The sequence below is a fragment of the Labrus mixtus genome, chromosome 19 (genome assembly GCF_963584025.1).
Source record: "Labrus mixtus chromosome 19, fLabMix1.1, whole genome shotgun sequence".
In the NCBI taxonomy this organism is placed as follows: Eukaryota; Metazoa; Chordata; class Actinopteri; order Labriformes; family Labridae; genus Labrus; species Labrus mixtus.
In genome coordinates, this window is record NC_083630.1 from 13,445,534 (window position 1) to 13,473,251 (window position 27,718).

The window sequence follows — 27,718 nt, forward strand, 5'->3', positions numbered from 1 at the left end:
ATACTGATACCAGGTTTTTTCAAAGACGAAACGCAGATTTCAGGCAGTCACAAATAAGGTCATACCCTTGAAATCCAGGCCAATGTCCGTCCATACATGGAAGGGACTCAACCGAAAAACGATCCTGGCTCTAATTTTAGCTGCATTTGAACAAAAATACTGACTATAAAGGTTAAATAGACTAATGTATATCTGATTACTTCCGGTTATCCATGGCATGCACCGTGCAGTTCTTGACAAAGTGAAAGTGGGTGATACGGTAGGCTACGTGCAGACAAACGTAAAAAGGCTGACCTATGGTATTCAACAGCTTATCTTTATCTGAACAAATAGAGACAGTCATAGGTTTTTTCATTTACTTCTGACATTAATGTTTTTATGACTGTGGACAGAGAATAATGCCTTCCACTGGCACATGAAAAATCGTTTCTTACATGTTTTTTTATTCATCGCACGTTTACATTTGTGTAATGGCTCGACAACACAGGAGATGTGTTTGCCCATGTATGGTGGGCGTGCCTGGGGAACAAACCACTGGTCCAAGAATGTTTAAACCCCAACACCAAAATGGGATTATTACACTTAGTGAAAGTTCCTCCAAAAAAATTTGCAGCAGAAATTGCGTCCGATTATAAACAGAAACATTCAAGCACATCCTGCTGGGAGCCAAAGTAGACATTCTTACCCTGCAATAATGTATTAATTGATAAGCCTATTATTGTGGAGTAGTTTAATAAATAGACGTACTTGGTCTCCATGCTATTTAAGCTTTATCTCTTAAACTTCCTGCAAAGTATTTTAATTTATATGGACCAATATAAATATTTAGCCTCCATATAATACGGGAGAATTAAGCATTAAGTGTCTTGAAATATAGCCTAAATACTCAAGTATAAGATTTACAACGAAAAAAAAAAAATCCTGTATTACTTAGATTAAATACACGTGTTTTTAAATATTGGCAGGTGAATTCAATGTGACAACAGTCTTTTCTTTATTTCTATTTCATAGCGACGACGTTCACCACACTGCCTGTGTTCTACAACCTGAAGCAGAAGAAGTCCTCCCCCCCCCCATGAGTTCCAGGATCAAGCGAAATAATTTTGCAAAAGGAAACTTTCCTCCTGAGACGTTTTATAGTGCTGTTGTTAAAAACGAAGTGTTTGCTCCCTCTGCAGGGAAAGTGACTGTATTACCGTCACCTGTGGCATATAGTCACAAAACGTTCATTTGACATTATATCACTGAGATATATATTTTTTTTAACGAGAGTTAGGTGATGGATTACAGAAGGAGCACTTATATTTCGCATTAAATTTAGACTTTTTTTATTTTTACTTTTACTAGGCTTTCCAAATAGGCTAAATCACACAAAAATACAGTTCGAGAAATTACACCAGGAAATTAATTGCTATTTCAGTGACAGTGTGGCACGGAAACACTATAACGAACTGATGCCACAATTTATTTAAAAAGATAAACAAAAAAAACATTGATATTGTGTTACTATGATTATAGGCTACCGAGAGTGACTGTAAAAGTCAGGCAGCAGAAAGGGCAGTCCTTGGGGGTCCTAAATCCTTTAACGCGCACATGCGCAAATGGACAAATCCTCTTTCTCGGTGGGCGCAATGGCGGACGCAGAGTGAGTGTTTTCTGTCGTCTAGAAATCTAAGCACATCCAGTGTTTAAATTACTATCTTTCTTATTTTAACGTCTGTGACAGTTTGATAAGTTTACATACGTCTTAAAACGTGTTGTATTGTTAAGGATTATCTTTCATATTGTATTTTATATCACTTTTTTTGACACGTAGGTGTAGCTGCAATAGCAGAACAACATGGCTGTCGTTACCAGCCTCCATGCGTTTAATTGTTCTATTAGACTATTTACTACGTTTGGATTCATTTACAAGAATAACGTCGTAGACTGCAGTGCTACTTTTGACGATTTTAAGAGAAGTAGGGGAACACTAAGGCTGGGTTCACAACTGTATGGAGCCGGTAAAAGCCAGGTTAGCAAGCTAACAGCGGCTACGCCGTGGTGTGTTACATGTGGGGGATATAAGGTAATAACAGCGTTATCGATACAACCCTAACTATTTTTATATCTCGTTTGATAGAAAAAAGGTTGCGGCGGTCCCTGAGAGCCTTTTGAAAAGGCGAAAGGCCTTCGCCACCATGAAGGCCATGCGCATCAAGAAGATGCTGGCTGAGAAGAAAGTAAGTGTTAAAACATGTCTGCACTGAAGTGTGGATGTATGTATGTGGCCAAACACAGAATTAAAATGTGTAGTTTTTTTTCTGCCTTGAATGACCATGTGGTGTTTATGTTGTGTGTAGGCCCGCAAAGTGACCAGGAAGCTGATCTACAAGCGGGCTGAGAAGTACCACAAGGAGTACAGGCAGATGTACAGGCGTGAGATCCGCCTGGGTCGCACTGCTCGTAAAGTGGGAAACTACTATGTTCCAGCAGAGCCCAAGCTGGCCTTTGTCGTCAGAATCAGAGGGTGAGAAGCTCATGTTGTATGATAGTTTCTTCATTAAATGGATGCTCTGAGACACCTGTTCAGGTTCCTCTTTGTGCTCTTTTATACTTGTATGTAAATGCAGATTTCTTGTACACCTGAAGGCTTAAATGTTGAGTAAACTATTTACCTAATCTCTTGCTGATGCTGCTATTCTACCATGCTAGTTCTGTAGAAAGTGTCACAGCTTCTATTTAAGCACATGGTCAAAAGACACAGTTGTGCCTTGTGATTTTTAGAAACAAGTTAAATTAACTCTTTAATTTGAATTTAGGTGCTATGGGGGCCCTCATTAGGTTATTTCTATGAAGCAATCCATCTGAATGTACTCTGAAGTTTGTGGTTAATGATGTATCCTCTTTCCCCGACATATCGACTATGGTGATAAACATATTGTACAATAAGCCAATTATTTCTGAAACCACAACAGAAACAATGATAGAAAAGTAAAGTTAATCTTTGCTGAACTATGCTAATCGTTGTCTTCATTTCTTGTCCCAGTATCAATGGTGTCAGCCCCAAGGTTCGCAAAGTTCTGCAGCTCCTTCGTCTGCGCCAGATCTTCAACGGTGTGTTTGTCAAGCTTAACAAGGCTTCAATCAACATGCTCAGGATTGCTGAACCTTACATCGCTTGGGGGTAAGGCTGTGGATACTTTTACGTTTTGGGAGAAAAGATTAACATAAGCGTACCTGTGGTCATTGCTGTATGTTAGTCATAGTGTGATGCTTTTCTCATATTAACTGGTTAATTTAAGTTTATCTGGAATGTAGTTAATGATGCTGAACTTTTTTCCCCATCTTATCGACTGTGGTGAATACTGACTGAACTAAGCCAGTTTTGTCTGAAACTACATTCCAGTATAGTAATTAGTATATATTTTTACACATCTGAAGTTTGAGAATGTAAATTACAAACTGAAAAATTTGTCTCTAAAAGACATGTGATGGTTGATGTCTTTACAGAATAGAACATATCTCCAGGTGGAGACTAGGAAAACACTTTTACACTTCAGATGGGATTTGGGTATTCTTGTCAGCAGAGGTCTTCAGAGAATGTTAATATAACCTAATAAAGTAGCATTCTCAGATGTATGTTTAATATTTAAAATGTGTATGTTAAGAAACTTTAGATTGTGTTTAAAACACTTGCATTTATCATGCACAATAAAAGTGTTTTTCTCTAAAAGTACCATCAACTCCTGTTATTCAGTCCCCCAATGCCTAGCTTACAGCATGTAAGCAGGGCACACTGAGGTATTGTTTTGTAAATCTAAAATAGATTCTGGTATCCTTTTTAGCATTATCAGTGAAACAGCAGGGGGCAACATTTAAATCTTCTCAGCTTTATTGTTTGAGGACCCCAAAAAGGACATGTTAAAACTCAGTTTAAATTTAAAAAATAATGTTGTTCCACCTTTTTTTTTTCATCCTTGAATTTACGATACCTCTGAATACATGTGATCGGGGAGGGTAAAAGTAAACAGTAGTTTCTGTATTGTACTGTAAATGTAGGTCATTTACACAAAAAAGACTTATCCCCCACCCCACACACTCAAAAAAAAAATGTATAAAGCATACAAAGAGGACAAAAGTGATGATGCTAATCTCTCTTTATTCACTACTTTTGTAAGTGTCTGTAATGATACTTGTTCATATTTCTTGGTTACCAGGAACACATGTATACCAATATGTGAAACAGGATAGATGCACCTGTGGGTCATTCAAGTGTCATTCACTAATAATTGACTTTGTTGTTAGGAGTAGATTTGGACCAATTCCTAAACCTCTATGACTTGTTTTCCTCCAGATATCCCAACCTGAAGTCTGTGCGTGAGCTCATCTACAAACGCGGCCATGGCAGGATGAGGAAACAGCGCATCGCCCTCACAGACAACGCTCTGGTGGAGAAGGCCCTTGGTATGGACATGTTTGGCTTTTAAACTTCAAAAAGGAAAGTTGCTGAAGCATATTGTTGTGCTTGAAGGGATAACTGTTCAGAGGACACCCTCTGGTAACTTCAACAATCACCTCTGGGCTTCATAATTTACAATAACACATCAGTAGGTTGCTGTTTGAGTCTGATTAAGGTGTCTGCCTGGTAAAATGCATTTTTCTTTACCTCTTAATTTGCTAAATGTTGCCTCCTGCAGTGCACATGGTGGATTAATGTTGTCTTTATAAATAATATATTACTGAGTAGACCTGCCCAATTTTCTCGAGATTACATTTATATAAAGAGGTTTTGTAATCGCAGTATTAAGGTGGTATAAAGTTTTTAATCACAACTTTAAATATTGTCATCTTTGAAAGCAGACTCACAACTTAACAGTGAAATGCTAGCTAAAGAGCTACTCGTGGTTAATGATGCACACTTTTTTCCCCGTCTTATCGACTATGGTGAAAAAAAACTGAAACTAAGCCAGTTGTGTCTGAAACCACTTGTAGTGATATGTTCAGTTCTTCACACACATTTCTTATTACTGATCAGACCAAAATCCCATGTGCCTGTCATGCATGTGTCGCTCTGAGAGTTTGGTGAACTTCAAATGTTACTGGATAGAAGTGTTAAATATTCGGTCCAATTAAAATATATTCAATACATTTTGTTTATCTATTAAGTCAAAGTTGTTAATGTTTAGTTTTAAACTTGAATTGTCTTGTATCAGCTCCCACCTCTCCTTTAAAAGAAGTTTTTTTTTTTTGAGCATCAATAACAGGAAAATGTGTTAAGCACACTGCTTTTTGATCTGCAGGCAAATATGGCATCATCTGTGTTGAGGACCTCATCCATGAGATTTATACAGTTGGAAAGAACTTCAAGCCTGCCAATAACTTCCTGTGGCCCTTCAAGCTGTCGTCACCCCGTGGTGGTATGAACAAGAAGACCACACACTTTGTGGAGGGAGGAGACGCTGGCAACAGGGAGGACCAGATCAACAGAATGATCAGGAGGATGAACTGAAGCTGTGGTGAGTCTTTGGAACATCGCAGATCTTGAAAGCAGACATAGCTCGTTAGGTGTGGTTAATGATGCATATTCTTTTTTCCCCATCTTATCGACTATGGTGAAACAAAGCTGAAAATAAGCCAATTATGTCTGAAACCACATCTAACCCATTAATAATAAAATCATCCGCTAGGGACACTTCACTTTCCATGAGATGGAATAGAATTAGAGTAAATTCTCGATTAGATCCGATTTCGGATGCAGTTATGATTGCGAAATAAATTGCTTTCACTCAATCTGAAGTGTTTGTAATGTGTCAATTTCTGATGGATTAAAATGTATTTGCAATATTTAACGTGTTTCCAGCATAACTACTTTAAAGCCAGTGTTTATATACAGTTATTAACTTTCTTTGATGTTTAAAACTATTTTTATAGCTGACTTAACTTAAACAAATGAGAATATTTACAGTGTTAACCTAACTTAATGGACATCTTTTTATTTTGTAACTTGAGACTACCATAATATCTCTAACTATGTTTTGTCTTCTTTTTTTTTAGGTTTTCAAAGGACTCAAAATGTACAATAAAAACGAAAAAAAAAAGTCTTGGTCTTGTCATTATTGTTATTGTGCCATTTAATGCCATGTCATCAATCCTCTTATAAACCAGAACTTTATTTTGTGTTGGTATGTCCCCCTCAGTAATACATTTGTATCTTACGAGCAGTAGGCTACTAATAATTAAGAAAAAGATAAATTAACATCGGTTTAATCCTGGACGAAAGTATGGAAACGCATGCAACTAAACTAAGTGTAACCTAAACTGTTTATGGATCTTATATTAGTTAAATGTTAAGCAGCCTGCAGCACATCGAAACTTGAGATGCGCAATGTAACATGATTATGAATAACGGGTTAGCGTGTTTCCATGACGACCCAGTGACTCGTTAGCATTCGAGAGCTGCAGCCTAGCATTACTGCACGGAGATGAACAGCCAGCACCGTACCGTTATAATGACCGGGTGTTCTCAATTTTATCAACAAAGATAAGTAGTTCTTCATCCTATGGCGGCTCCACCATGATGACTTTCCAGTTTAACCCCTCGCTACCAACCGCAAAGGCTTTTATATCACAGGGAAGCTCAAATTGCAGCCAGCGCGGCCCTGACACAGCTGCTTATCCAGCGTTCAGGATGGGAGTAGGTGGAGGACCAGCAGCTTTTAGACCTAACAATCGCTTAAGGGAGAAATTTCCTGCGATACAAACCTTAAACGGTAAGTCAGCTTACCCCCAAAATACCTTCCACATGTGTCCAGATGCTGCTGCTAGCTTGTGATGGGAGCTAAAGCAGTCCTCTGTGTTACAGAGTCCAGGGATTGGAAGAACTTGGTCTCTGACTTCGTTGTTAGAGGGTAAGACTTATCATGTGTGCTATCGGATGAAAAACAAATACTTGTGATCTATAGTTTTATTACTGGGTGGATTTATTTTCTTGGCATCTGTGCTGGTATGACAGGGTCCATGTTTCTCTCTTTAATGTGTGCAGCTCACCTAATTCATCCCGAAATGTCAAACTGGAGTTGGAAAACACTGACCTAAAGAGGGACCTCTGTGGTAGACAGCTTCTATATGATGAAAAATGTAAGGATTGTAGAAGAGTAACTGTTTGTTTTTTTAATTAAAATATTTATGAAAGTACCGTATTTCTATGTTGTCTTTCAGGAATGTATTTATCACTTTTGACCTTATAAAACTGTGAATCTAAGGTTCCTTCCTGGATTTTAAATTCATGACCAGTAGGTGGCGATGTTGTTATATATAATGAGCAATGGTCTCAATTTCATGTAGGCCTGTTCATTACTTGAATGCCACAAATATAACCTTGCATTCAGAATCAAAGCTATTTATGGAACAAGTGACGTGCAGTTTCCCTTGTCCTCAAAAATCTCTACATTTACAAGTAATGAACTGTCGTTATATGAGATGCTAATCCTGCATCTCTGAATCCTACCCGGTCCCTAACCCCAATAGGTACCAGATTTGAGAGGACCAGAACTGTGATTCCTCCGCTGACAAGGGACTACCCTCTGAATAGACCTGGCAACCTGCATCCCGTCAAACTGTTCAAGGAGCTTCCCCACATGCACGGTGGGCGGCCCCTCACCCTTGGGTAACCAGTGAATTTATGTCTAAAGTCTAATAGTCGGAGCTGCAGTCTTCATAGTATATTCTTAGAGACAGCTGCACAAATTGCTGTAATTAGACTGAGTCACTGTCTGATATACACCAGGAAAATGAATTCTGAAAAAGGTAGACAGATACGATTAATATTTTGACATGTGTAATTTATCTGTCACAAACAGAAGTGTTCAAGCTGTTTCTTAATATCTAACAATCCGGTGACATGGGGTGCATGAAGTTATTACTTTGCAGAGTAATAAGATAACATACATTTATGGGAATAGATTTGTTCTATATACAGAACGTTGCCTTAGCTTCCACGTACATGGTACTTACTGATGATCAAATCTGGGTAAAAACATAAATGTTAATCTTCTCTCCTTAGTGTTAAAAAAAGTTTCTGTTTGTGCATACATGCCCTCAATTTTGTCTTCCAGGTACCATGGAAGATATGAACTCAACACAACTCCAGAAATGGTCTTTCCTTCCGCTTTAGTCCTCAATGGCCGAAACACGTTCTCAGTTGGAAACTGCAAGCTCAGCAGGTATTTTAACCCTAAATCAGACCATGTCAATCAATAGTTCTCTCAATTATTCCTGAGCCCTGTGCCTCTTCTGCTTCCCCTCTACTCTGCAGGCCTAAGGTGAATTATCCGACCTACGCTCTGCAGACTGTTAAGGACAATCAAAAGAGTGAGTTTGTTTTGAAGTGTTTTCTGTGTAGCCGAGACTTTTCAAGTACATGGTTGTTCAGTTTTTGGTCTGGTATTTGTTGTGATCTCGACAATTCTAGTCAGACTGTCTTGTCTGCTAGTGAGAAAACAACTTTAACCTGTCCAGGTGTTTATGTGGATTTATTGGCTGCAAACATGTCATATTTTATGGATTTTGTTTCTTCACACAAAGTGGGGCAAGGGGCCTCTTAAAGAAGAGGTGTTTTCAGCTGGTGTGGGATCTCAGTTTGAACCTTTTACTTCAGTTTGAAACAGCACAAACATGTGCTTTTCTCTTTTCTTTCAAACTTCTATTTAGATTTGCTCCTCTACACCAACTAAAATAAGTTCTGTATGAAACAAAAAGACTAAGCAAAACCAAGTATCCTGATCCATGACGTACCAAAGCAAAACACCTTTAAAGGGAAACCAAGTGTCAAAATATTGCCCCTTACTTCTTATGTTAAATATTTTTCAACCTGATTTTTCTTCTCTCTCTCTTTATTCCGTTTTTTATTCTCCATAACATCTGGCATTCAGGCCAGTCCTTTCCAGATCCAATGGTCGGAGCGCCTCGCTCTTTCATCCACAGGGTAACTGAGCTGTCCTCTTTGGAGGGAGAGGCGGTGAGACAAGAGAAGCTCAAGAAAATGAAGAAACAGAGGAAAGCTCCATCCTGACAATCACCCTCTCCCCAGTCAAATGGGTTAAGGATCAAAACCTTGGAGTCTGTGCCAACAAGGTCAGAGCTAAATAAAACATGGGCACCGTGCTCCTTTCAGTGTCTTCTTGTAACTGCTTGTTTGTCCTCAGCGACAATAGTTTCCTGCTTATCATGGCTGATATTCACATTTTGGGATTCCTGACCTGAGCTCCTCTCCTTTAGTGATTAGATGCAGTAGTTATAATGGGAAACGGCAGTAGTTATAATGGGAAACGGCAGTAGTTATAATGGGAAACGGCAGCACATGCTACCAAAATGAATGCTGAAAACTTAAATTATTTTTACTCAGATCTCAAAGCTGCATGAAAAGATATTTAGTTTACCTCTCTAATGGCTTGTAATGGCTGTTATGTAATACTGCCATATCTCTCCTTGTATCATCAACATGTTATAGATGCTGTCAAGATTGGACCTCATTGCAATAGTGTTTTAAACATTGCCGATATATATTTATTAAGCTTTGTCGAGTAAGTTAAATATCTATAAACATATGACATAGTTTAGCAGAACCATTATTGTGCCTTGTATAATGTCTTCCTGAAATTAAATAAATTTATTTTTGTTATTTCAATTTTTGTTGTCAAGAAGGCTCGTTTTTTTTGTGTCATAGCTTTAAGAGTAGCAGAAGCTACTAAAGGGAGCTTCCTCTTTTTAGCATATACACAAAGGATTCAACAGCACAGTCATAAATGAGCCTTCATTGCATATCTACAGAACAGATACAAAGTGCCCCCAGATCCCAGAATGTGGTATTTTTCCCACATATCCCATTGTTTGGTTGCTGTGTGGAGGGTAGCTCATGTCTCAATAGTTTTGTTCATTGAAATGACAATTGTCTTTTTGTTCTGAGAGCAATGAGAAGTTTGTTTAAGTTTGAAGATGTGGCAGCTGCGGTTAGAAAGTCCAAAGGGTTTTTACATTTGGGATAATTCAGGTTGCACATTGTTTTAAGTCCCTATTTCACTTTTAGAGATCATCACTGTATCCATGTAAGTACTGACTAGACAAGTGAAGCAGAAAGGTAAGCATCTTTATTGAATTATCTGAATGTAACTATAAGCACTAAGATGACCTTAGACTTTGTATAAGATGCAAACTTTGCTTCTTGGCTGGAAGTGGAATTCTGTAGCTTTTACAAAGGCCAGCAGGGGGCGACTTCACTGGTGGCAAAAGAAGTCTAACTGAAAAGTCTGAGGAAATGACTTTACTTCTCAGTTCATTTTATTTAACATTTCCTGAGAAATAATTTATCTCAGTCGATGGATTCTAATCTTCTTCAAAATATCACCATCATTTTCTAACTATGGTCCCATGTAGAGTTAAATAGATGAAAAAACGGGACGCTGGCGTGACTGTTAACCATGGTGGAGGTTAAACACAACTCTCACATCCAAATGTAGTCCCTTCTGGCTCCAAAAACAAGATGGCATGGTCAAGATGCCAAACTCCAGTCTTCATAACAATATTACACAAACCCTTTTGAGACACCACAATGATTGTTTCCACTTCTCATGAACATCGTTTGTGATTTTACACAAACTAACACAGAAAGATTGCACATCAAAAGTGTTGAGTAAGACCTGATTCTAAATATTTTGTTTAATTAAAAGAAAAAGTGGAAGTTTACAGGCCTTTTGTCGCATGTTATCTCCTTGCTACAGTCATTCTCAGTTTTCACAAGCACACTAATAAACAGAGCCAAGATGGCCCCCCTAGCTGACTCTGAAGTGTCAGCCTTCTGCAGTTTGTCATTGAGAGTGTTTCAGTGTCGGAGGAAAAGAGGGACAGATCAAGTCTTCTTGGTGATCTGACAGACTTTCAAATGAGTGATCAATGAGGCGCCGATAGCCTAGTGGTAATGTTGCGCGCCCCATGTATAGAGTCTCGACTCCTTATCGCAGCGGACGTTTGTTTGTGCCCTTTGCTGCATGTCGTCCCCCACTCTCTCCTCCCAATGTATTCTGTTTCTCTTCAGGTATACTATCTATAAAGGTTCAAAAAATAACTTAAAGATAAAGTCACCAATGTTTTGGTTATATTTTAACATTTCCATTTAGATAAGTGGAGACATGAGAGGACTGGCAACAAAGTGTAGAAACAGTGATCAGGAAGTACGAACAGGAGTTATGCCAATTTTAAACCAAGCCGTTAACTGTTTGATTTAAGTGTATCCCTTAGCTCCTGGAACAATTGTGATGTTGTCAAATGTTTGGATCTGTTTCTGTTCCTCCCTCCCTCCCTGTGGATGGTGAGGTGTGCATTTCAGAGGACCCACATTGACCTAGAAACACTGAGCCATCCCCTTATTTATGCTAAGTGAAGGGGTTGTATTCACGCTCAAATGGACTCTGGGACTCCCTCTTCTTGCAGGGTTTTTACTGTCCCTTTCAAGTGAAGTGAAACAAAATGACCTGGAACAAACAGTCAACAATGAGGGCTTTAATAAGAGCTGAAGTGAGGCCTGCCCACCGGCGGTTTATCGTTTCACTGTAGTCCCACTGAACTCTTAACCAGGACACAGTACAATACTCGTTCAAACCAGCCAGGGTGGATATTGATAAACAATCCTGAATTAACATGTAAGGTACCAGTGCATTCCTGCCACTTATTTTTTCATCAAACTTTTTCACTTTACATTTACACTCTTTCATACAATATTGTTATTGCAGGATTTTCAATCAGAAAGGCAACGTGTGGGGAGAGTCCAGAGACCTCTTCTCAACCTGTGCCATAATGAAGAAAGGCCAGGTTGTGTTACTGTTCTTCGCCCGACTTGATATTGTGCCAGTCGAGTCTATCAGCGGGGATCAGAGAATGTGGCCTGTCTGCCAAATTATAACATTGCCAACGCTTCAAATCAAATATGCCCTAAATATGTTAGGCCCAGTTTCAGAGGAAAAGGGCTAGCTTGATTTCTGGATAAAGATCTTATGTCATTACAAAATGTCACATGGAGGATGTATTGAGTATGCATTTTATTAGGCCATCGTATTACCTATTTATTTATTTTTACAACAACAAGTGGTTGAATAAGTTATGTGTAATGTGAAAGGAACAATTCAGGTTCTTAACTTCTACAGAGCTTTTGACATGATATTTCAGGTCATTGAATTTATTGAGTTTTAGGCTGTTAGTCAGGCAAATCAAGACATGTGATGATGTCATGTTTGGCTCTGGGGAATTGAGATCAACATTTTTTTAATTTTTTTTCCCCAGAAGAATAAACTTCTACACTTCTACATCTATTATTTAGGAATAAATTCATAGAAAAGACCTCCAGCTGCCCAAAGTAATCCTTCCTACCAAAGGCTATTACTCTCTTATTGATACATTCTATATGTTTTTTTTTTTTTTTTTATTGAACCAGATAGGACTCTGAATAGGCTTGTTAAAAGATCCTAACGGGTACTTCTACAGTGATCAATTACAAATTATAGTGCAAACAGGTGACATGTGTCAACAGGAACTTCTGGTCCCATAGCAACATGTGTGTCTATATAGGGCATGCAGGGGTCAAATCTTTGCGTCTGCCATCATACAAATACAGCTGGAGGTCAAATCTATAGAAAACAAGTTAACCGTGCTGCAAATATCACTATCTTCTTGGGATTTTCATTGATAACATCAACATCAATAAAAAACAAGATAATGTTTATCTTTTCAGAATGTCTGCATGTAGGTCTTTTTTTTACAGGTGCAAGGAGGAGGAGAGGTTTTTATTTCCCCCACCATAAACTGCTAACTTCAAAAGTATCAATAACCACGAAAATGTTTGAGAAACTCTATAAAATGCTTTTCAGAGACATTCCTTGACGTATAGCTCGTGCATTTTGTGATATTTCTACACTTTGCCCTTGGCAGAACCACAACACACAAGTCAGGCAGTGTAACCTCTCCTCTGCTCTCTGACATTTCACAGTATGATTTATGAAATCCATGGTGATAGATGCTCCCTCTCTCATAGTCATTACCTGAAGTCTCATCTCTCTCAGCGGTGCAGGTCAGTCCCACTCCCCACCCACACATCTCGCCTCATCTGCCTGCCTGCTGCGTCTAATGTTCGCATTGATTTACATGCATATGGAGGTCTATGCCAAGATGGCTGACTGATGAGGGGACAGTTATCAGTGACGATGTCAGGTCCGGGAAAGGGGGAAAAACTTTCATCAATATCACTGTCTTTGCTGTCATTAGGTTGGTGCAGATCTACAGCCAACTTAGCTGCAAAGCTGCTGCCTGGGTGTCATCATTCCTCACTGGAGGAGCGTGTGATTGTCCATAAACTATCGAACAGTAATGACCTGTAATGACTGGAACATCATTAGTGGGATGTACAGACTCAACTCATTTGATGTGAAGACTCTTTCATGTTAAAAAAATCAAAATCTCTTCATATTGCACCTGACTTGACCTGTTCATCCTCACTCATCTGTTCCTAGATTAGGAACTCATCCTGCCTCGACGCTGTGCTTGATGATGACACACGGCAAGTCAATCCTCCAACTGCTCAACTCTCTAAACAATGACTCATACACCTTATTGTGCGTCATACAAAGGTACACCATTCACGAGAAAAAGGACAATTGACTTTTAGACATTATTCAAATGCCAGCAGCTGAACAAATGCACACACAGTCTGGTACACACACACACACAGATAATGTAAGTGCCTCATGGACACACACACACACACACACACACACACCCCAATTGAACAAATGTACTCATCAAGGGAGGAAGAGGCTGAGCAGTAAATTCAGTGAACAAAGGCTCTCCATTCATGAGACAGAAACTGGCTGAACTCATGAGGAACAAAAACACTTGAAGAGAAATAGCTTGTCCACCTCTTAAATTAAATATTTGGTTATGGTTAAATATTTTTGAGCTATATTGATTTTTGAGTTACATATTGGGATTTGAATGTCAATATTTAAGTGATAAAAAGCAACAACTAATGTAGAAAATGACTTGGAATGCAAGTGATACCATGTACCAAATATTTGTGTTTCCTGAAGTTAGGACAAAACTCTTCTGTGTTTTTGTGTATTGGGGGCTGTAGAAGATACTATTGTCTGTATATGTACATGTGTAATCCCCCTCAAATATCTTCTTGTGTGTATGTGAGATACGAAGAAGTGTTATCTTGGTCAAAGGTGACATCATCGGCGCACCTTTACAACCTGCGGTAAGAAGAAAAGCAGAATTGTAGCATTTGTAAATAGAGCTTTTGAAACTATAGCAACCCAGGTACGTGGTAACCATGGGGATGGCCACAGTTTGCATTCCCCACGTAGGCGAGATGGCGCTAGGATTCCCCCCGCCGCTTCTTTACACCCAGTACAAGAAGTGGTAGCACAGACACAAAATAATAATTGTGCTGTTCCTCTATTTGTCAAATGAATTCGATCTGTTTGAGAGACAGTTTTTAATTATATTTGTGACAGAGTTTGAAGACCATATACAGTACACACACAGTCCCAGGTCTCTATCTGGAGAACCATTAACACACGCTTAATCTCCTTTCCTCTCTGCACTAAGAAAACTTCAAGCAGGGTGCATCACTGCGGGGAAGGATGATCGGCTTTGACAAGTGCACAGTAGGGCCAGGAGGTCTGGGGTTTGGGGCCTGTCAGATGTAAAACACACATGCTTTGAAGTGCATTTTCCAACATGCTGGAGCCATAGCAAACAGATGCAGCTGTAGGTCTCGCATCAGTGGACAGATCAAATCAGCACTGGATATACAATGTGTGTTTTTTAGTCTTTGTGACACCTCTTTAGTAACGCTACTAAACTCAAAGCATTTCATAGCCACAATTTTGAAGTCAGAAACCTTCTCACAATCTTTGGTTTTATAATAATGATTATAAGCATAGGACAATAGTTTGGATTTAATACGTGTAGATAGAAAAAGACCAACAACACAGTGTGGTTTGGTTACTTCTGAGGTCAGTCTGGGTTCAACTCCCCCCAACTTTAATATACACTGATTCAGACACATGCTCCCCAGTGATGCCGCTGCTGCTGCGGATGATTATGGTGAAGATGAAGGCTATTACTGTCGCTTGACCTACCTGCTTATGGTGAGAAGAAGAATCAAAGGCCCCAAACAGACCCCCCTCTGCTCTCTGCGAGCTGTTTTTCTGGACAGCAGAGGCAGACGTATCCATATTCTTACAAATATCGGCTCCTTCTGTAGCAGCGGGCACAGGGAGGCCTCCTCCCCTTGCTAATGTTCCCTGCGGAGGCCTAGATTGTTTCCCATGGGATGGAGGACGTACCACTCAATGAAGAGCTCACAACATCCTCAGACATTCAGGCTCCTTGGGCCATCATCACAGTGATTAATGTTGCTCGCAACCTTCAAATTCATAGGGTAATTTGTCCTTAAATCCTTATGTGAAGAACCATCTATTATAGGAGAGCTTCTCTTTGAACATTAGGGGCTGCAGTGAACTCGAGAAATTATTTTTGCACCAAATGAGTGTAAGTGGGCAAAGTAGCATGTAATGCTATTAGCTTTTATATATTAACACATTTTAATTGCACTCTGGGCAGGAAATCTAATCATTCAATTAATCAATCATCTGTCAGCCACAATCCCCATCCTAATGAGGTAAAACAATTAGCCTTGCAAAGGAAGTCTAGCATTCCTCTCCAGATTCAGTATATAGAATGAATTTATCAGTTGTAGTCCCCTGCACTGTACATCAAGAGTTATAAATGAAGGCACACACCCTGGCCTGTAAATGACATGTCATGTACACTACAGCTCCAGCTTACTGATTCACCAGCCTGCACCTCAACTGAAACAGAAGGAATTCACCTCTTGTAGTGATTATTATACTATATGTCGCTGTAGGTTGACAGCGATATAGCATCTATTGAGTTAGGAATAAGTAACACATTTGGGGAAATACTCTCTAATTCTCCAATCACTTTGTTGCTGATGGATTAAGGAGAAGTTTGATACCACCTCCATGCATGTTGTATGTAAAACCAAAATAAAGGTACAAGGTATTGCAAGGAAAAGGAAAAGCTTGTTTTGGTAGATTACAGCAACAATAGCTAAAGTAAAGAAATGAGCTAAAGATAGAGAAGTGAGAATCAAAGGGTGGCTTTACAACACCCAGCAGGCCCCCTGGCACAATTGTCTGGACACCTGCCAACTGCTCACATTCCTCCCTTTCTTTTTGGACTTACAGGTCTTGGGTGGCAGAGAGAGGCTGGGTAAGACTGGCACCAGGGTCCAAGTAACTGCATGGAGAGGTTAAGAAGGAAAAAAAACAGTCAACAACAACAAGACAGGTAAGAACAGGGAACAATGGGGAGAGGGCAGAACCTGAGGAAAAACTCACTTTAAACCCACCAGTTCAGCCCTCCCTTGCCCTTATTGTCTCCTCCCTTGTGCGACGGCTGAAGGGAGGTGCTCAGCTGGGAGCAGGGAGAGAGATAGCCAGCAGCTCCAAGGGACAGGCACAATATGAGATGCACGGGAGTCTGAGCAAAGCTGGAACAGGGTATCATTGAGTGCTGTAGGTTGCTCTGCAGACCTTGTTTTCTGGAGGGAAACTGAGGGGCTGGACACAGGAGACGGACACAGGAATTCCAGGTCACAAGGGCTCCTGTGGCAGAACAGTGTTGGCTGGGTTGGGCTGGTATTCCAACCTCTCGCTCTCATGGTTATGAGTACGAAAGAGTAGCACCAAGGAGGGAGTAAACATAAAGAAAAGGAAAACTCTTTGAAGCACCTTAAGGCTCGTGTTTTGCTTCAGTGGTCAACTTCGGACCTGACTCCCTCATGATGGGATCATCTGTGCTAACTTCTTTGCTGCTGCTGGTTTCCACTCTGGGAAATCATTTTGTCCTGGTGTCTGGAGGCTGTTCAGGGAAATGCTGCAGAGGTAGAGACTTGAGCTGTCTGACCACTGACTGGAGGATGGATAGAGTGTATGGGACATGCTACTGCGACGAGGGCTGCGTCAGGACCAAGGACTGCTGCTTCGACTACTTCACTGAGTGCCCAGGTGAGGGATGAATGGAAGGGCCGCTCTGAGCGCGAATCAGTCACATGGGGGAGGGCTCTGTTTGTTTTATTGCACACACCTTAACTATATGAAACCGAGTGAGAGATAAGCTGTGACATGAGATAACCTGATTATCTTCTGGATGTGTGTACAGGACAGACAGTAAAGATAGTTGGAGAAGAGAGATTATTTTCAGCACCTTGGTGTTACAGATATATCAGGGGGGTGGATATGCTCAAAATTCATCTCAGGCATGTGAAACTGTTTGAACGCATTAATATACACAGTTATGAAGCACTGTCAAACTTTTTTACTGTATCCCTCACACTTTCACACAAGTTATTCATGGCAACCAACAGTACAATGTAAACATTTATTTTTCTACTTTAACATTTAAAAAAGCAATAATAAGTGCACCTTGGCAGCTCTGCGTCTAACCTCGTTCATAGGACTTGCCCACATAATGGAATTAGTACAAATATTTGAAGAATGTGATTCTGTCAATCACTTGTAGCAATTACAGTTCCAGTCAAACAAGCCAGGCGTCCCTAATAAGTGTGATAGGCCGGTAGACACCAAATCTGCATGCTTAATACATCAAAGCTTGATCATCAAGCAGAGAGAGGAAGTGAAAAGAGGAATCACAGGACTTGGTGATTGAATGGTTGCTCACTTGGCAAGCTCTTAGAAAACATGTAGTAGAGCAAGAAACACTAATTCTACAAGTCACAATCAATGCTTCATTGAGCTAAAGTTATTTCCGGGATATTTAGCCTCATAACGATGTCTCAGGGGATAACTGTAATCAGGCAGGCTGCAAGAACTCAGAGTCAGTGTTGGTGTTTGAACTTCTCACCTTTCTTTGATTGTTTGCAACAAAGGAAGATATCCTGTAATCACTTTTTCTCCCACAATGTGGATGTGAACACCCAGCTCAGGACTGCGCAGTGAGCAACTGGAGCTTTTGGAGCGGATGTGCCAAGCCCTGCAAACCCTCAGTGCGAGTCCGTGTCCGACACGTAGAGCAGCAGCCAGGTAACAGCGGAGAGCCCTGTCCCAGCCTGCAGGAACAGAGTGGCTGCAGGGAGTACAGAGACCACCAGGGTGGACCCTGTGGACTCCACTCAGGTAAATAAATTCATGTAGATACCCGTGTTTTGATGTGTCTGGAGTTAAATGGTTCCAGAAGTATTGTGTTTGTTTTTTAGACTTGGCTTGTACTGATTTGGCCTCCAATACACCATACTATTTTTGATTAATCCAGTCAATGCGCCGAACCATTACCATAAATAATTAGCCCCTGATTATCGTGGAACTAGAAAAACAATAATAGTGCGCCACCAGAGTGTGATCAAAGCCAAAGTTAGCAGTAATGTCACTAATCAGTGTTTTATTTTTTTTAAATTTAGGTTTAGGTTTCTTTATACCAAAAAGGTAAATTTGTTATTCATCAGTAGTTTAATCCGAATATATCGACCCTTTTTCCCTGTTTTTTCCAGTGAGCGAAGTTAAAACACTTCTTTTGTTTTTTCACTTCAGAAATTACAAATAGAAACCTAATTGTTTGCTCTTCTGAGGTCCTGCATTCATCACCAGTGTGGAGTTTGGCAAAGGAAGGCCCAAACATGACAACTATGGAAACCCTCTCGACCCTGGGTAGGCTTCACTCCATGCCTCTTTAAGTACTTTAAAACTGCAAACTAGGCCCCGACCGATGTGGTCATTTTGGGGCCGAAAAATAGATACCGATATATCAGCCGACATCTTTCTTAGATCCATTAAATCTGTTGATAGATAGATATAAATGTACACATTTATTGCGTTCATATGCAGTTTTCAAACACTTGAAAAAGATTCACAATATAACGAAGAGGTTGGTCACTCAACTGGAAAGTAACTGTGCATGTACGTGCATCAGCGCTAGACACTATGGTATACAGTATAACCCCAACCATTTTGAATAGAAGATAACAGCCCAGTGTTTTCTCCATCTGCATGAGCTACCAGAATGTGTTTGCTCACCTGGACGTCTGTCTACAGACCATTAAATATAGCAGTGCCATGAGATTGCCCACAACCCTTTGAAATTAAATATCAAGGACTGCCACATAAAAGCGTACACACAAAAGGTTTGGATGACAGCGGCTGAGTTATTGTGTGCCGTTTTTAGTGTACCCATTGGCTGCATTTTTTACTCCCGTTTCAGAAGAGGTTTATGTCCACTAAATTGATGCTGTAGATTAAGTGTTAACTTTAATTCCCTATCTTGATTCATTGGTGTTGACATCCAAGGACTGACTGTGTGACCCTTATGACCCTGCTTCTTCTCCCCTCAGGTTTTGTGTTGAATTCACACTGGAGTCCCGGACACCCCACTGTACGGTGCAGAACCGGCCTCACACACACTGGATGCGCTACATAACCGAGGGCTTTAAAGTGTGTGTGGCATGTGAGCCTCCTGCCATGCGAAACAACAGTGGCAGCTGCCAAGGAGACGGCCAGGAATCAGAGAAGTATGATACTGAATTTATTGTACATGGACCTTTTTACCTCCCTGTTCTCTCCAGCCTACAAATCTCAAATTCAGTTGGAATTCAAGTGAAATGATCCTTGTGAAAAAAGAAAAGAAAAGACGCAGATATGTGCATCATAACTGTTTGGGTCTGTGTTGCAGAGAGGCTGTGCTCCACTGGCAGGCAGTAGGGAACCATCAGTGCAGCGGCACATGGAAGAAGATCCAGAGAACCCAGCAGTGCAACTGTCCACCCCAGCACAGCTTCGTCTTCATCTGATCACAAACTACGGACCACAGAAAACCCATGAACTGATGTCTACAATACCATCTCATTAGTGAAGCGGAAACACTCAGATCAGATGTCTGAACCCAGTAAGCTTTTAATATAAGAACAGATTTAAGCCATACCATTGTTACAATGTAAATGTTTATAAAAATATGCTACACGTTGCTTTATAATTAACTTTCAAATAACTAGTCATGATGCACATTTCCATTGTATGTGTAACCTCATAACACTGTATAGACACGTGTTACTTGTACAGTCCTTCAGCTTTTTCTATCACATATAAGCACCACTCGCATTGATCTACATATTTTATTGAAACAAGGTATTTGTTTTATTCTATTTACAATTTTTTGTCAGAAATATGTAACTTAATAAAAAAGTATATATTTTACATTCAGATGCAATTTTTGCTTAAAAACATAACAATGAGGTCATATTAACATGCAAACTACCCAGTTAATCATCAAGTGTTTAACGCCCCCTGGTGGTCTGATCAATGCACATTTCGTTTGTGAAAACAGAGCAGCAAACACACCACAAACCAACAGTTGGAACAGACTGTGGACTGAAACAGGTCAATAAATACTGAAGGAAATGTCATTTTAACTCAAATATAATAAAACTACTTTGTACAAGTTGGCGAACACAGTTTAGATTTCAGAACTATCACAAGCATTCTACCGTAGAAGGCAAAACCACATTGAAAAATTAATTTCTCTGTTGAGTGCCCTCTAGTGGTATTTTTCTTTTTGTGCAAACAAAGCAGCATCATATAACACACAAAAACATCGTAGAAAGGGTTGAATGAGAGGACCAGCTTAAGAAATGTTTGAATTACAAGCTCAGTGCTACATAGTAAAAGTTAGAAAGGCACTGCCTTCCTTTAGCTGACTTCAACGTGCCTTCAATAAAATCCTCCAGCGGTCTTTGAGCATGGTGCCTGTGCGTCCTCCAAAGTCATGATCTAGTAATATGCGAGACCACTTCCCCTTGCCGTGACGTTTAACACCAGCCTTGAGTTTTTGGTCCAGGTTCCCCGTCCACTTCTACACAAAGTATAAACAACATTTTAAGAGATTACACCCCAAACGTGAGGTTTCTTTAAGTGATGCTTCTTAAATGTATTTGATTAAGAACTAAAAACTGGACATAACACTGAGCTGTGTGATTGAACGTACCTGACGTGCTTTTCTTGTTTTCTCCATCTTTGAGGTGTTGAATGACTTCTCTGATGTCATCTTCAACAACTCTGAGAAGGAAAAGATTTAACATTCTCTTTAGCATTTGCTCACAATTTAAAATATTTCAAACCATCATTACTTCAGTTAATGTGTAGAGCTTTTTACGGATATATCAAAAGCAGGGAAAAGATAAACATACCACGACCCGAGATTCTTCTGATGGAGACCACAGCCTTTTTGCATGAGTCAGGTTTCCATACATCAGTAATCTTAGTGGACAGGAGTTTCCGTTTTGTTCTGCAGATGTGTTACAGTGTAAAAAATAATTACTCCTTTTTCATAGTTTAATTACTGTTCTTACTGAGAGAGAGAGAGAGAGAGAGAGAGAGAGATTTACACACCTCACACGCCCCGTGTTTTTCTTTTTCCTGTAGGGACAAAAATGATGAGAAAATTGTTCATCACAGGGAATGTCAAATTTTGTTGCAAGCAAAGGTGTTGTATTTATTTCCTACTTTGTATCATCTGTTGAATCGTTGGTCGTTTCTGTCCGAGTGCTTTCCAATGTCTCCACATCCTCCAAATCTTCAGTGTTCTGTTGTGACTGGGCCACCTTAGTGGCTTCCTGATAGATGGAGAATCAAATAATCAAAATATTTACAAGACTTTGGTTACTTCATAACTCATTTTTGTGTATGTCCACAATTATGAACTTACAGGTCTAAATGCAGCTATAATGTGCAAACTAAATGAATGAAGCCTGTCATTGGAGCACCCTTTTAAGTGTAACCTTGGTCTGTAGCCTCGACAGTATGTAAATCATTCTTGAAACTGCTATGAATAAGCGAGTCTGTGAGACCCCCGAGGAGGCTCCGCTGAATGTAGCAGTTTGCCCTTCCAACTAATTTTGATGATGAATGGTCAGTATAGTGTGACTGATGATGTCCCATCAGCACCTTCAGTAGGTGAAACAACATTACTCAAGAGGGACTACAGCACAGTTGAACAGAGCAGAACACACAATCACGAAAAAGTATCCAGCAGCGAAACGTGTTGAGCCATCCACCGCACGCCTCGTCTATTTGCCGATTAAATCAGGTGTAACTTCGGAAACTTTGCAGATACCTGACAATTCTTCTCTCCCTTGATTGTATTAAAGGAACGATGCTATAGAGGGCTCATCCTCAGATACCTTGCACAAAGACTGAATACTTTCTTGTATCCCTTTCCTCATTCCTTATCTTTAAGAAATACAAAGTTGATCTTCTCTACATTTATTCACAGGGTCAGCTGCAAAAACTAGGCATATATTCATTTGTATTCTTATCAGGAACAAACTGAATAATCCTGCTGTGGGGTTCAAGTAAAGATGTAAGACTTTTCTTCCTGCAAGACAAATTCACGGCTCTACTATGAGCAGTCAAACTGCTCTGCGCAATTCAACTTAGTTATTTTCAATACGGTTAATATTGTTTTTTTGATTAGACATTTCCGTGTGTGGTCTCTAGGCTGTCAGAAAGATGTGATAATACTCATCACAGCCTCATCACAGCCCAGAATGGTGTTTTGACTTGGTGAAAAAAAGGTGAGACGAGCACATTTTTGTCCCCATTGTTTGAAAAATCAAAAGTATTGACCACTTATCTCAGTACCTTGCAGTTCATTTGCAGTTGATTACTTGATTAATAATGCAGCATTGGGGCGCTGGTGGCGCAGTGGTTTTGCGCGCGTCCCATGTATGGAAGCTGTAGTCCTCCAAGCGGGCGGCCCAGGTTCAAATCTGACCTGTGGCTCCTTTCCCGCATGTCGTTCCCCACTCTGTCTCTCCCCCATTTCTGACTCTATCCACTGTCCTGTCTTTCAAATAAAGGCCCAAAAGCCCAAAAAATAATAATGCAGCATTACAAATACCGGAGGAGGCTCTGTACCTTTAGAAGGTAGTCTGATGGATTCTTCTCCAAGTAGTCATCCAGGTAGGATTGGACCGTCTCCCGCAAGCGGCTGAAGCTGAAGGTCATGAGAAGCGGGTTATAAGTTTCCCTCTCGGTCACCACTGCTGACAGCTTAACTCGCAAGCTCTGTTGAAAAATGATATTGTTTAAGCTATATAAATTATCCTAGGCCCAAAAATGTTCCAGTTATGACTCTGTGATTTGAAAAAAAGAGAGAGAAAGAGAGAAAAGAGGCAGACCTTTGGGAAAGCATGGTTTTCTTCAAACCACTTGAGGGCAGAGTAGGCAGAGGATCTTTGGCCTTTCTCCAAGCACACAGCCACGGACTAGGAAGAGAGAAAACACATCAGACAACGAACACCCCAAAGGAGTGAAGTCTCCCCGTGCGACGTCAGGACATTATTATTCTTTAAACAGTCAATTTATTTATGTATTCATTATAGCCAAAAGACAGGAGGGTTCTCCTGAGTTATATTGAAATCATCCATCAGCATACTATTAATGCCATATTCAATCTGTGAGGTGTATGATTACCTGGACGAGCAAAAGGACTGTTACATTTTTGAACAAGCTTTTGTCTGCCACAGTGTCTTCTAGGTCCGACCAGGTTTTCGCGGCAGACACCAGAGGTATCACTTGGTCGTCCTCCTCAAACATGACATCTGAGGAAAAAGAGCGTATTACATGGTAGAAAAGGACATGTGAATCTGAAGAGCAAGGTATTACAGCTTGGTACATTTTAAAACCACACATTTTAGCTACTTCACTTTTTTTATTCTGGGTCTTCACAACATTGATTTAATGTCTCCAATATCTATCACTTTTACACAAGCTTTAATCTCAGCTGGGATCAGTTTCCACTGTAAACAGCCTCAGGCATAAACTCTCATCACACCCCCCCAAATAATAAATGCTTTCTGCTCACATATATTTGTAAGAGGCAGAAAGTTATACAAGAGGGAGGCCCTTTACAGCACTACTTACCCAACTGCTTTCCATGCATGACTCTCGCAAGGAAAGCACAAATCCTTATTTTCTCATCATCAATGGCTTCCTTCAGAGATGGACTCTGAAAAATAGCTTTAAAAAAAAAAGAAGAACAATTTAGTGTTTGCCACCCTGTTTTCGGATGTATCTAGAAGCACTCCCATTTCCCTTCTTTGAAATGCTTCAGTACTTCTTAGTGACGTCATCAGGGGGGAAAGGGGTATGTGAATTTGTTCGTGATCGTGTATTTAACGGTTAATAGAGTTATTTACTCTTTGTAAGGCATTTTCTCAGTTTAAGCCACAATATTGAGGCTAGCAGCAACTGTAAATAACGATGACTCTGATCAACCGTGCGTTGATGTAAAACAAGTACAGTAATTTAAAAACACAAAAAAAATTGCTGAAAAATAAAAAGGAACCTGAATGAACGTTACTAGAAGTACTTTTGTACTTTTCTAGAAATGGTCTGGGATTACCCAATATTTCTATGGCAGGGGTGGGCAACAGGCGGCCCGGGGGCCACATGCGGCCCCCATCAACCCTCAATGTGGCCCTCAGGTCAATTTTTACATATCAATGAATTGGAAACATGAAGAAAATGTGACAAAATCTGCCATGAAATCATGAAAACCAGATAACATTTGATCACTGGTATATGTTGAGTTAAATTTGAGACATAATTGATTTTTTTTTATTATAATTGATTCATAATTGATCGTTTTTGTATCCTACAATTTGGCCCTTTGGCAGGGAGAATGAATTGAATGTGGCCCTTGCCGTGACCAAAGATACCTCCTTTAATATCAACACCTGCAAACATTAAGTCTTTCACGATCGCCCTTCTAGAGCAATTCAACATAAAACCATTGGATGTTATTCTAGCAGTCGTTGTCTATTTCTATGCTGAGGGGAGGTGTTTCACTTTTTTCATTGCAGCTTTATTTTATCTCGAATTTAAGATTTCTATCTTTAACTCACCCAGAGTCACTTTTTTCAAATGTGCACCACAGACTTAAAGATAACTAACGTCACATATGTGAAGCAAGTTAAGTCAACAATACATAACAACGTTGATAATTGTTGACATGAATCTTTAAAGACTTACCCTCGAAATTGGACAGCGTCTCATTAAATTCATCAAGTTTGTCCTCCTTAAAATACCGACACAAACTCACAAACAGGAAGTCCAGCGTCCACCGCGTAACAACGACGGTAATTTGAGGAAAACTGACACTTTGCTCTTTATTACTTGCACATGTGGCGCTTTTATTGTTGTCTTCTAGCTCCATGTTGTTGTTTTCGTAATTTCACTTCTTCTTAGTCTGAAATATACTGATTTCCGCGCGCTTGTTTAGGAGTGTCGCTTAATGTCCACAGCGCCCTCTGGCGATTCGGGGGAATAACAACGTGTTCTTGGGATGTACCTATGGGATGTACCTATGGGATGTACCTATGGGATGTACCTATGGGATGTACCTATGGGATGTACCTATGGGATGTACCTATGGGATGTACCTATGTCTTCAAAAAACAGAGATATGCTTGACCAGTCCTTACAAAGAAAATCCAGTGTCGTCCTTATTCCTTTTATTTGTTTGTACGTGGTGTCACTTTCTAGTTGTCTTAGCTGTACGGTAACTTCTCCAAGTTGTTTCCATTTATTAGACTATATATATAACAAGCTGTAATCTGCATGCAAATGCAGCTCAAAAGCCGCTGTTAAATGTTGTTGTTTTTTCAACATCAACCCTAGTTTTGCTTCAGAAGTTGTAAACGATTCAAGGCAAAGGAAAAGCCTTGCTTATAATAAGTCATAACCGCTGACATCAACACCTGTGGGCCTTGGCTCCAAGTCAAGAGTCTTTGTTGTCAGATGCTGGGTTTCAATATCGTGTTACCACATGTCCGCATGAGCTTCATTCATATGGTAAGTTGGCCATTTAGCTCAAAGTAAGCTTCTTCTGTCATCTGACGCTATGTGTCTGTGAGTGTGTGTGTACTGTAGCACGGAGAAGTTAAATGTTTTACATTTGTAATTACTGTTTTTATGTTGTTTTCGATGTATTGTCCATGCAGCGATTTCCCAGCATCCTAGACAAATTTCTCCCTAGGGAGACGAATAAAGAAACCTTGACCTTGACGCTCCTGGTGGAGACTTGATCTGGATAGTGATTATTAATGCTTGTTGAAGTACACTTTTTAATGTATTTTGTCATGTAGTGCTGCATGATGTAACTGTTTTTGTGATGAAAATTCCTTGAGTGCAGTTACATTTTTCCCTGAGACAATTGCATCCCGTTTTTTTCTGATGTGATATCAGAAGAACCATAAGCACCTGCTGTAGGTCTTGAGTGGCCTTTTATTGTGACCAGCTTTAGGCACACCTGTGCAATCATGTTGTCTAATCAGCATCTTCATATGCCACACCTGTCAGGTGGATGGATTATTTCAGCACAGGAGAAGTGCTCACTAACACAGATTCAAACACATTTGGGAACCAAATGTGAGAGGAAAAGGTCTTTCATTTACATATCTTTTTTTTTTTTTTTTTTAGCTCTTTGATTGTAACTCATGAAAGATTGGAGCAAAACAAAAGTGTTGGGTTTATATTTTTGTTCAGTGTAATTCCCTGGCGCTGTTAGTGGACAAGTCTGGGAATAAATCCTTTCCAGGCATTCAGTCCATGACATTAAATGAAATTCTCTCATATTATTCCACTCTAAAATCCTGAAGTAACTAATCAGACCTATTTTGTTTGTTTTACCAGACTATGGCTATAATCTTGCACATTTACATGTTTGTGTTCATTAATGTGCACTGTCCCTATTTTAAATAAAATAAACCTTTGGTTGACTTTTACCTGCAGATGTGGAGTTGGCCTACTTTCTGTGGGACACTCAGGTGCCAAACACCGGCAGTGACCTTGTTGCTAGCATGCTTAATTATCAGCTCTTCTATTACAACATATGTAATAGGCCTATTCCCAGGAAGCTTGCAGTGTGTAGCTACAGGCAGTAGACATACTATTAACCCTTTGTGCGCTTCTGATGGCGATGAGCTCACGAGGAGGGGCCCAGTATGAGTTTACAAGCGGCAACAAACATTTCTACGGACTTTTCTACCTTTTAAAGTCTTTTCTAGAATTTACAGCTTTTGAAATTGATTTCTGGCATTAAGAAAAGAATGCAGATTTTCTCACCACATATTATGTATTGTAACTTATTTGATAATTGATTATGATGCAATCATGTAATGCATACCATCTTTAATCCCAAGTCATACAATACATTGAATCAGCGAGTACTTTACTTTAAGAGTGTTTGTTCACCCCTTAGTGTTTGTCATATATTACATAATAACATGCGTCTAGTTTTGAGAGCACTGTATACGATCATATCATTTCGATGGCAGTACACAACAGAAATGTGAAATCCATTAATTGCATCTACAGTAATGGATGATATTTATGTCCGAATATGGAGTTGTCTTCAGTTTTAGATATTAAAAACAACTCATACATTCCTTATCCTACTTCAATATCAGTGTTAATTAGTGCTACGTATTTTGAAACTCATGTTTGTATCATATGATGTAATGATCCTCAGTATGCAAAGAATGCACTCAGAAACTGCAGCACTCGCCTTAAAACACCAGAAACAGAGACACCTG

The 27,718-nt window shown here is 39.8% G+C and overlaps 4 protein-coding genes and 4 non-coding genes across 9 annotated transcripts; 7 read left to right on the forward strand and 1 right to left on the reverse strand.

Moving 5' to 3' along the window:
• The first annotated feature begins 1,537 nt into the window (after window positions 1-1,537).
• rpl7 (ribosomal protein L7) lies at window positions 1,538-5,492 on the forward strand. 2 transcript variants are annotated; one of them, XM_061064057.1, is made up of 6 exons: window positions 1,538-1,645; window positions 2,123-2,222; window positions 2,343-2,509; window positions 3,029-3,166; window positions 4,337-4,446; window positions 5,283-5,492. In XM_061064057.1, exons 1-6 carry the CDS (start codon window positions 1,602-1,604, stop codon window positions 5,489-5,491), a joined length of 768 nt encoding a protein of 255 aa, XP_060920040.1. In that variant the 5' UTR covers window positions 1,538-1,601; the 3' UTR covers window position 5,492. The 2 variants fall into 2 exon arrangements, with proteins under 2 accessions (XP_060920040.1, XP_060920042.1); XM_061064059.1 differs by lacking the exon at window positions 1,538-1,645 and adding an exon at window positions 1,980-2,014.
• Window positions 2,864-2,955, forward strand: LOC132994715 (small nucleolar SNORD12/SNORD106). Its single transcript, XR_009676736.1, has one exon. It is a non-coding gene; the product is annotated as a small nucleolar SNORD12/SNORD106 (small nucleolar RNA).
• LOC132994712 (small nucleolar SNORD12/SNORD106) lies at window positions 3,294-3,384 on the forward strand. The gene has a single exon (XR_009676733.1). It is a non-coding gene; the product is annotated as a small nucleolar SNORD12/SNORD106 (small nucleolar RNA).
• Window positions 4,881-4,971, forward strand: LOC132994714 (small nucleolar SNORD12/SNORD106). The gene has a single exon (XR_009676735.1). It is a non-coding gene; the product is annotated as a small nucleolar SNORD12/SNORD106 (small nucleolar RNA).
• Window positions 5,493-5,546: 54 nt separating the features above from the next.
• On the forward strand, window positions 5,547-5,639 carry LOC132994713 (small nucleolar SNORD12/SNORD106). Its single transcript, XR_009676734.1, has one exon. It is a non-coding gene; the product is annotated as a small nucleolar SNORD12/SNORD106 (small nucleolar RNA).
• A 407-nt stretch (window positions 5,640-6,046) lies between these two features.
• si:ch211-171b20.3 (uncharacterized) lies at window positions 6,047-9,667 on the forward strand. The gene is made up of 7 exons (XM_061064056.1): window positions 6,047-6,752; window positions 6,845-6,890; window positions 7,025-7,119; window positions 7,510-7,648; window positions 8,097-8,204; window positions 8,297-8,352; window positions 8,913-9,667. Exons 1-7 carry the CDS (start codon window positions 6,557-6,559, stop codon window positions 9,050-9,052), a joined length of 780 nt encoding a protein of 259 aa, XP_060920039.1. The 5' UTR covers window positions 6,047-6,556; the 3' UTR covers window positions 9,053-9,667.
• A 6,291-nt stretch (window positions 9,668-15,958) lies between these two features.
• On the forward strand, window positions 15,959-20,318 carry LOC132994281 (somatomedin-B and thrombospondin type-1 domain-containing protein). The gene is made up of 6 exons (XM_061064537.1): window positions 15,959-16,082; window positions 16,302-17,123; window positions 18,057-18,251; window positions 18,701-18,779; window positions 19,460-19,636; window positions 19,798-20,318. Exons 2-6 carry the CDS (start codon window positions 16,898-16,900, stop codon window positions 19,913-19,915), a joined length of 795 nt encoding a protein of 264 aa, XP_060920520.1. The 5' UTR covers window positions 15,959-16,082; window positions 16,302-16,897; the 3' UTR covers window positions 19,916-20,318.
• terf1 (telomeric repeat binding factor (NIMA-interacting) 1) lies at window positions 20,223-25,547 on the reverse strand. Its single transcript, XM_061064536.1, has 10 exons — window positions 25,155-25,547; window positions 24,045-24,140; window positions 23,595-23,722; window positions 23,300-23,386; window positions 23,037-23,186; window positions 21,624-21,733; window positions 21,510-21,536; window positions 21,308-21,405; window positions 21,106-21,176; window positions 20,223-20,973 (listed from the first exon to the last, which is right to left on the reverse strand). The coding sequence occupies exons 1-10, from the start codon at window positions 25,336-25,338 to the stop codon at window positions 20,821-20,823; spliced, it is 1,104 nt and encodes a 367-aa protein (XP_060920519.1). The 5' UTR covers window positions 25,339-25,547; the 3' UTR covers window positions 20,223-20,820.
• Between the last annotated feature and the right edge of the window lie 2,171 nt (window positions 25,548-27,718).

What these genes read in the sequence shown, in the direction of transcription:
- terf1 (XM_061064536.1), bottom strand. Translation starts at nt 25,338, where the DNA reads ATGGAGCTAGAAGACAACAATAAAAGCGCCACATGTGCAAGTAATAAA. An exon ending in GATTCAACAGATGATACAAA is followed by an intron (nt 21,537 to 21,623) that starts GTAGGAAATAAA and finishes TTGTCCCTACAG; the next exon opens with GAAAAAGAAAAACACGGGGC. An exon ending in AAACAAGAAAAGCACGTCAG is followed by an intron (nt 20,974 to 21,105) that starts GTACGTTCAATC and finishes TACTTTGTGTAG; the next exon opens with AAGTGGACGGGGAACCTGGA.
- LOC132994281 (XM_061064537.1), top strand. Translation starts at nt 16,898, where the DNA reads ATGATGGGATCATCTGTGCTAACTTCTTTGCTGCTGCTGGTTTCCACT. An exon ending in CTACTTCACTGAGTGCCCAG is followed by an intron (nt 17,124 to 18,056) that starts GTGAGGGATGAA and finishes GTGAACACCCAG; the next exon opens with CTCAGGACTGCGCAGTGAGC. An exon ending in GACGGCCAGGAATCAGAGAA is followed by an intron (nt 19,637 to 19,797) that starts GTATGATACTGA and finishes TCTGTGTTGCAG; the next exon opens with AGAGGCTGTGCTCCACTGGC.
- si:ch211-171b20.3 (XM_061064056.1), top strand. Translation starts at nt 6,557, where the DNA reads ATGATGACTTTCCAGTTTAACCCCTCGCTACCAACCGCAAAGGCTTTT. An exon ending in TCTGACTTCGTTGTTAGAGG is followed by an intron (nt 6,891 to 7,024) that starts GTAAGACTTATC and finishes TAATGTGTGCAG; the next exon opens with CTCACCTAATTCATCCCGAA. An exon ending in GGAAACTGCAAGCTCAGCAG is followed by an intron (nt 8,205 to 8,296) that starts GTATTTTAACCC and finishes TCTACTCTGCAG; the next exon opens with GCCTAAGGTGAATTATCCGA.
- rpl7 (XM_061064057.1), top strand. Translation starts at nt 1,602, where the DNA reads ATGGACAAATCCTCTTTCTCGGTGGGCGCAATGGCGGACGCAGA. An exon ending in GGCGCAATGGCGGACGCAGA is followed by an intron (nt 1,646 to 2,122) that starts GTGAGTGTTTTC and finishes CTCGTTTGATAG; the next exon opens with AAAAAAGGTTGCGGCGGTCC. An exon ending in TCTGGTGGAGAAGGCCCTTG is followed by an intron (nt 4,447 to 5,282) that starts GTATGGACATGT and finishes TTTGATCTGCAG; the next exon opens with GCAAATATGGCATCATCTGT.